Source organism: Anopheles moucheti, chromosome 2, assembly GCF_943734755.1.
Source record: "Anopheles moucheti chromosome 2, idAnoMoucSN_F20_07, whole genome shotgun sequence".
Lineage (NCBI taxonomy): Eukaryota > Metazoa > Arthropoda > Insecta > Diptera > Culicidae > Anopheles > Anopheles moucheti.
Genome location: NC_069140.1, coordinates 89,538,575 through 89,546,503, shown reverse-complemented (window position 1 = coordinate 89,546,503; position 7,929 = coordinate 89,538,575). Strand labels below are relative to the sequence as shown.

Sequence of the window (7,929 nt, the reverse complement as noted above, 5' to 3'; positions counted from 1 at the left end):
AAGACCAAGCAACACACAACAAAACGAGCGGGGTTGTGTATTTAATTTGTATTTATGTAGAAATACTTACTCGATCGTACGTTTCGCTCGGGTGCTCGGGTGGCCGATGAACGGGCTTGCGCTTTCTCTCCTTTCTCAGCCCAGCAACAAACCGGGCGCCGAGCGAAAAACGCGTTCCATCCCGCTCTGGTGTACGGGGCCCCGATCGGCACACACATCGGCAAGAGATGGCGCAACCGGACGGAACGCCAACGCGAACACAGCAGCAGGCTAGCTCGAGCGATAGCACCATCAGCCAGCGTTAGTAGCAGCGGTAGCCGCATTTGCGACTCATCTCGGCAGCGATGTGTATGTAAATAATAAATAAACACAAATACACAACCCCGAGTCTCGGGAAAAACAGCAACCCCCACTGCCTTGGCGACGGGTGCGAGGGTTGGCTGCTTTAGTATGTGCGATTTCTTGTGCATTTTCTTGTGCCATCACCCTGCCCTGTGTGGGGTCGGATTGGGAGGTCTGGGTTCTGGGATCTCCGTCTTCGGCAAAGAAGAAGAAAAAACGCCAACCCACCGATCCCCGACACGCGCGTTTTGTGGTGTTGTGTTGCATTTTAATATAAAGCATGTTTTGTGTTGCTTTATCCCCTTCAGTCGATGTTTTGACGCTGTGTTGTGTTGTAGTGTGTCGCCGAACACCGTGTACAACGCTGCCGGACGGGTCTCGCTCGCCATACCGTGTTGTGCGGAACGTTCCAAAAAACGGCGCGCGGAAGTAGTAACGCGACCGTCCGCGTTCGATTAGTGCAGCTTAGCGCGGGCCGCGATTTCCCGTGCGAACGATAAGAGGACAACCATGAACAGTGAACGATCGCCCAGCATCAAGAGCGAGGAAGTGAGCCAGGACGTACCGGAAACGGCCGAAAACACTAACGCGGGTAATAAAGGTTCAGTTTGGCTCATTGATTGATATTTAATATTTTTCATGGTTTTTTCGCTCCAATTTGAATACTTTCAATGCAATATAATATTAAGCTATAATTCCAGCAATCGTAACGGTTCGTAAGTTGAGAGTTCTTATCACCAAATGTTTTCTTTTCAGTGACAAAATAAAACACATTAGTGAAATAAACTTTGTTAAATTTTAAATGGAACTTAAATTTGTGTGTGTATTTGCGTAACTTATTTTCTTATCCGAAATTATAGAGAAGTTTTGAATAAGTGTGTTTAGTGCAGTGTGTTATTATGGAACATTGTCTGTTCAGTCTAATTGATTTTTCAATACTTAAACAAAAGCACTCTGATCTCGCTCATCATTTGTTAAATATATAAACAAAAACTTCAAAAAAGTATGAAAAAGTTAATAAATTGTCATTCCTTAACTCATTTGTAGTCTATGATTGGTTTCTCATTCAAATAAACATTTTTTATTCAAAAAAAAAACCGTAAATGTTGAAAAAGGGCAATTGATAATGAAATTATATCCACAAAAAACAGCAACACAAATTTGGTTAATTTTGACAGTTAAACAAGTCGTTTGTTTTTAAACAAACAGTAGATTATATAAAAAGTGCATTTGGTAATGAAATACAATCAGCGATAACAATAGACCAACATTTTCATTAAACTTGGCCAATAAACAATCAAGTTTATTGTGAATCATTAACAAACTTAAGCACCATCACTTGCTTCGCAGTAATTCCACCTTTGCGGCCACTGCTGTTAAGATAAGGAAGAAACAGATAATCTCCGCCATTGCGGTGCGATGTGTTCGCCCAGTGCCACGGTACATGACTGAAGCTGGAGACCAGTGCATGCCGGTGCTTTAACGCTCTTTCGTAGCGTAGCGTTACATAACTTCGGGCCGAACATTGCCGAACCGGATCCCGATTTGTGAAACGAATCGGGGCCGCAAAACGTGCTTGGAAAGGATGGCCAAACCTCTCCTGACTGACAGTACATAAGTTCTGCCACCTCCCAGACGCACACACACATTATCATTGTGATGCAAACACCCACCTAGGGAAGTGCAAGGAAAAACCCTACCGTATGCTGGAAGCGATTGAGGCAGGCCATGGAATGTCGTTTGATAACGTGCGCCGTTGCTTTCTTGCGACTGCAAACGAAGCAGTTAGAGGCAACAAAAAAACATAATCAAACAGCAACAAACACAGCACAATACAGTGGGTAGGTGTGTATGGAAGTGTTGAAAGTGGTAGTAGTAGCTGTAGTAGTAGTAATAGTAGTAGTGCTGTAGGTGTGCACCCGTTCATCTTTGTATATTGTGTAGTGTACATTATTGTTAATATAACAGGCGATTCTTGAAGGGGGCGTTTGTGGGGGTGGAGGGAGGGCTCCTCACAGCCTGCGTTGTTGCTTTTTGTTGCCTTACCGCTGCCGTCACCCAAAATGCGAAGATGCGAACAGGACTCGATCGTTCGTGTACTTTGGGCGTTCGGTTTTAATGGCCATCTTCCCGGGGCCATAACAATAATGGCGGAACTCCGAAGCAGCGTTGAAGGCACTGGGGAAAGGGGACCCCGGGAGTGGGGCCCCTACTGTCGCTGTATCAATGTGCAACGTTGCTGCATCTTGAAGCTGAATGTTAGTTGTTGCTGCACCGTCCCACGGTTGAACACGAAGAGTTGGTTGGGAAAGCATTCTGGATGGGGCGATCGTGGGGGGAGGGATATATTCCCCGCTTGTAGCTTCCATCAATCTTGTACCGCTCTCGTCCTCCCTCGGAGCGAGCGAGTTCCCGGTGCTGAAAAAGGCGTTCCCTGAGAATGTATACTCCGGCTGGCTCCGGGTAGTTTTGTACTGTGGCGTGTTGTATTATTGTTGCCTTGCTGTACACTCCCTGGCAATGGTTTTGTGCACTATCGTTCCACATATTGCAATAACATAAACGATACCCGGGTTCCCCATGTTGGCCCACCCCGCCCGAAGATGCCTTTCGCAGCGATTGGCTCTCTTTTACGCGCATTGAACTCTTCGCACTCTGGCAACCAGGGCCATCAAGGTGCACACAGAGACAGTGTTCTTATTCGCTGGTTCGCTGCGAGTTCTTTGCCGAATGCAGCTTGCAACTCGGAGACTCTTCACAACTGAGCGCGGGCCATGGTGGTGGCGGTACGGCACGAACGTACGGGCGAACTATTTTGTTGATTATTATTTACTCTGTGTTTATTTTCTTGCTCGTAGTGTGCGCTTGCGGTGCCCCCCCAATCCCGGGCAATATCTGTTTATCATTTACTCGCTTCTCACTGTGCAAACCAAGTGCGCCAACCAACCAATCGGGACGCCATTTTCTTTCGTTGTAGGAGCGGGGGAGGGAAGGGGGGGGGGCAGAGGGAAACAGCTTACACGAACTAAGGCAGCGTCGTATTGCGACGGTACAACAAGCCAAACTACAACGGTTAACGGGGCTGCACCAGGTTTTCTCGATGGGCGCGGTTGAGGTGCAACTGCTGCCTGGCATAAATATTGTTTTGCATGCCCCATGTACGTGTGTGTGTGTGTGTGTGCTTTAACAAATTTTCCCCGTACTCTTGGGTCTTGGTACATAGCGTCGTTTTTAACAAAAAAAAAACCCCGTTGGGTGCAACCCCAAAAGTAACAAAACTATGTATAACAACAACATAACAATAACAACAATAATGCGCTACGAGCGGAACTGCAATGTGCAATGGCGCAATCTCGCGTGCTCGTCCTGTCCGGTCCTGATCGCAATACAATGGACCCGGGCAGCGTGGATTTGTTGGTTTGGCAAACTACCGTCTTAGTAGCGATTGGAAAGTTGCATCGAAAGGACACCCAGGACACCGGGAAACCCGGGTACGGCTATGGACACAGCGACGGTTGCCATTCCTTGCCAGCTGGTAGATTTGAACAACAACTGCCAGTGTCGGTCGGCCATTTTGTCGAAACCGCGCACACCTAGACCGTTGGAAGTGAGCGCGTTGCTTGCGCCCTTGGTGCAGCTGAAGCAGTCGGACGAACAGGCAGCCCGCGAAAAGCGATTCACCGGACTAGGTCGATCGTTAATCAAACGTCACAGCGCAAAATGGCATCCTTATTATCGCGCGGAGCTACAGCAGGACAACGTGAAGATGAACGACGCACCAGCGGGCAAGCGACCATTGGACCCGAAGCATACCGACAATGCGGTCAACACGAGCAAAGGGGAAGAACCGAGGACAGCAGGAATGTTTGTTGAAAGCGATACGTTGGAAAAGGCGGAATGTAAACTCACGTGTACTTGAATAGTTTTGCACCGTAAGTTATCTGAAATATGCTGCAGTTGTTAAGTTACATGGTATATCAATAAAGCATGATTTGTTGAGCAGTTTATCTTGTTTAGAATATGTTTATCCGGGTTCTAGCTAAGGAAAGAAATGAATGTTTGTTAAACTTGGATATTAACGTTAAAAAGATAGTTGCGCCATCTAGGTGCCAGTGGCGGCTCCTTAACGACATTTGTTCTGTTCAAGTTATGTTCAAAAAAACGGTAACAACTTTGTACAGCTAACGAAGCACTGCTATGGTCAGTGTGTAGACCATTGATTGGAATAAATGTCACAGAGAAAAAGCAATAATTATATTATTTTTTTTTTAGTTTTGGATCCTTAAATCACCCAGTGTGTAAATCAGCAAGAAGTCCATGACGGGTAGCAACTTGTGGACACATACACAGACTCCCCGGTATTTTAATCCCTTGCTTATGCTTGCTTGCACATCGTGGAAATTATGTGAGAAGATCAAAGAATTATTTTTAACATTTTGCAATTATTTGGATTAAAAATCAAATCGACTTTGAAAACCCAAAAAATTGCAACGGCCTTGAGTTGAGGTGTTATATTAATAGCAGTGTAAACTAGAAGAGTTAAATTCATGTTCATCAGAACATTGCATCGATATTGAATTACGTTTTTAAAAGTTAATAGCTTCCAAACTTTCTGGCTACCCGGGTAGCCCGGTTGCCTGGATTGTAATGTTTTTGAGATTGCCATTGACAGGATTAAACCTTTTACTAATTTACGTACTTCATCTGTTATCTTTTAGTGCATTCGGCAATGCTCAAAACGCATAAGCTTGCATATTACTGCAAAAGCTTCCCAAATGCACATTGCACTTGTGTACGATCTGACAGTTAATCGATGAAGTTGTCAGCGTCGATGAAAGTTTTATCGAATATTGTGCTGAGCGGATGGCTGCTGTCAGCTGTTCGTCGAAAACAAAAAAGGAAGAAATATTCTATCAAGACCGTTTAATTCCTTGCTGATTCTTTGCAAGGTTTCCTTAATAAATTGAAATAAGATAGATAGATAAAAGAAAAGAAAGACATTTGATTGTTGTGCTGCTACAAGAAAAATAATTGTAAAAGAATGACAGCAAGCGCAAGGCAAATCGATAGATGGCTCCCTTGAATAAAAACAACTGTGCAACCTCCCCTGCATTGATTACAAGGCACTGATAAGAACTCGACCGAAAATTTCCTCGTGGTCACCGCGGCAGCATTTGCCTCTTGCTAGTGATAACACACATATCGCTGTTCAGTACATTTTTTTGGAAAACTTATATAAGACCATGTCGAACTACAAGGTAAGTGCACGGCATGGGGTAAAATATCGATTTTTCAATTAGTGACTCACGTTGTGCCTGCTTACTAGTGTACAACTAAATGCTACAATTTTCTTCCTTCTTCCCCACGTAGCCAATTGATCTGTCGAAGGAGGACTTTCGCAAATATTTGGACAGGCAAGGTGTGCTGGATGCGATAACGAAAGTGCTGGTAAAATGCAACACCGAACGGCCGGAACATGCGCTTGACTTTGTGGTGGAAACGTTGAGTGAAACGCACGGCAACTTGAAAACGCAACTATTCGATGCACATCAGGAAATCGAACGACTGAAAAAGGAACTAAGCGAACTGAAGGAGGAGGAGAAAACGGGAAAACCAGCTCTCGTTTCGTCGGGCCCAGTTGTGAAGCAAGAGGCAGAGATCGATACGGCAACGGCAACCAATGGTGGTGTTGAGATACCAGCCGGAAACGACGATAGTGTTGGAGAAGTCGCAGCAAGTGTTGAAGTCACCGCGACACAAGATCTGGACGCGGTTGTGCCATCGACTACGGCCGAGCTTACCGTTCCGAAAGAAACTCCACCAGTATCGTCCAGCAAGGAAGAAGTTCAGGAGAATGCAGTAGCCACTGCTGCGGCTCCATCCCCGAACGATGCGCCGGACGCTAAGGAACCAAACACCAGCGAAAGCAGCAAGTAAGCGTTTTACGGTTAAACTCCTTTAGGTTAACTCATGTAGTGTCTTTCGAATCGGGCATTCGAATACTAGGCAACGCAGGCCACTGGAAAGTGGATGAAGGAGAACTGCAAGAATATGTGTGCTCTTGCCGAAAAAAAAAATCCCGTCCAATTCTAAATGACAAAGAAAACGCGAACTAAAACAGATTAGAGGCTTCAGTGCAATTGAATGTAGAACCGGTTGAAGCAGGTAGACGGTATTATACTAAGCATGTTCATTTCCACGTATTTAATTGCATCTCGTTTCATTTACCATTGCCATCATCGATCGCTGCATCCTTTATGTTTAATATTTCGTTTACGATCTTAGTCAATCGTATTTAACAAATTAGAAATTAGATCGTGGATCAAGGGTCTATATTCATTACGAAACATAAATATCATTCCAGCCATTATTAAGTGAAGAAAAACAATCCAAACAAATAAAGTATAACGATGATGTATCGGAAATGCAGTTTTATTTTCGCCGTGATCAGTTTGCACACACGATAATGCTCTCTACGCTTTGTCCTCTCCTGATGCCTTCAACGCTTGCCGCTTCTTCACGTCGTAGTTGTGCACCCGGGCCATGTTCACCTCGGTCGTGGTGATTTGATCGCGCAAAAATTCCTGATCGTGTTCCAGACACCGCAGGTTCACCTCGGCCGACTTCTTGTTCTGGCGCAGCAGTTCCTCCGCCTCGTCCAGCGGGTACTCGAGCATGACGTTTGCACCGAGCCACAGGCACACCGTTTTCGTGGGCGGCATGATCGTCTTCACGAACACCTGGTCGCTTAGCAGAAACTGGGTCACCTGGTCGTCCGATTGCTCGCGCAGGTTCTTGATCATTTCCAGGTTTTTCGTGAGGTCTGGAATTTGCTGCCGCAGCCGTCTCCTGCGCGATACCATGTTGTATTCCATAAAACGGTACTTGCTGTGTTGCTCGTCAAAGTTCTTCAGCACCTTTTCGACGTTATCCTCGTTGCCAGAATCTTTCATGTACTGCTCTACATCATCCTGTGCGGTGTGTGGACAAAGGAAAGCCAATTCATTAATTTCAAGCAATTATGCCTTTCGACAGCCTTTGCCCGGATTCACAAATCAACCAAAATGCACTGAATTGGTAATTTGTGTGCAGTGAGCCTTAAAAGGGCATTACCATTACGCCTACTTACGACAAACACAGCCTCCGGAATGCCCGCATATGATTTTTGGTCGGTTTCTAGTTTTGGTAATTCGATCTCTTCCATGCTGAGGCTTCTGTGTGTTGGGTAGGGCTCGGTATTAATTTATTTGCAGAAAGTTGTAGGTTCTTCGTAGAGCTATAGAAAGCAGCACAACAATTGTAATAAAAGTTGCGGTTCGGCGAAATATAAACGTCAAATTTATTGTTCCTCTTCCTCGGAAAAAGAACCTTCATGCCAGGGAACTTCACGTGAATTGACAGTTTGCTTGTCCGCTGAATAAAACTTTTCTCGCAGCCAGTTTCTCGTTAACTCAACAAATAATTAGTGGAAAATGAAGGGAATAAAAAATTGAATCGATTAATTCAACTTCGAGGAAGATAGGTGGAAATATTGAATTATAAAAAATAAGCTTTAACTGCTGTCATCATGACTGTTGCTGAATCTTG

At 45.0% G+C, this 7,929-nt stretch overlaps 2 protein-coding genes across 2 annotated transcripts; one reads left to right on the top strand and one right to left on the bottom strand.

Annotated features, from left to right (window-relative positions):
• The first annotated feature begins 5,581 nt into the window (after positions 1-5,581).
• Positions 5,582-6,761, top strand: LOC128297304 (c-Myc-binding protein homolog). The gene is made up of 2 exons (XM_053032926.1): positions 5,582-5,600; positions 5,713-6,761. Exons 1-2 carry the CDS (start codon positions 5,586-5,588, stop codon positions 6,277-6,279), a joined length of 582 nt encoding a protein of 193 aa, XP_052888886.1. The 5' UTR covers positions 5,582-5,585; the 3' UTR covers positions 6,280-6,761.
• On the bottom strand, positions 6,741-7,709 carry LOC128297305 (prefoldin subunit 3). Its single transcript, XM_053032927.1, has 2 exons — positions 7,472-7,709; positions 6,741-7,313 (listed from the first exon to the last, which is right to left on the bottom strand). Exons 1-2 carry the CDS (start codon positions 7,544-7,546, stop codon positions 6,816-6,818), a joined length of 573 nt encoding a protein of 190 aa, XP_052888887.1. The 5' UTR covers positions 7,547-7,709; the 3' UTR covers positions 6,741-6,815.
• Between the last annotated feature and the right edge of the window lie 220 nt (positions 7,710-7,929).

Excerpts from the sequence above, each read along its gene's own strand:
- LOC128297305 (XM_053032927.1), bottom strand. The coding sequence starts at position 7,546 with ATGGAAGAGATCGAATTACCAAAACTAGAAACCGACCAAAAATCATAT. Across the intron at positions 7,314-7,471 it reads TTCCGGAGGCTGTGTTTGTC|GATGATGTAGAGCAGTACAT; the intron begins GTAAGTAGGCGT and ends CACACCGCACAG.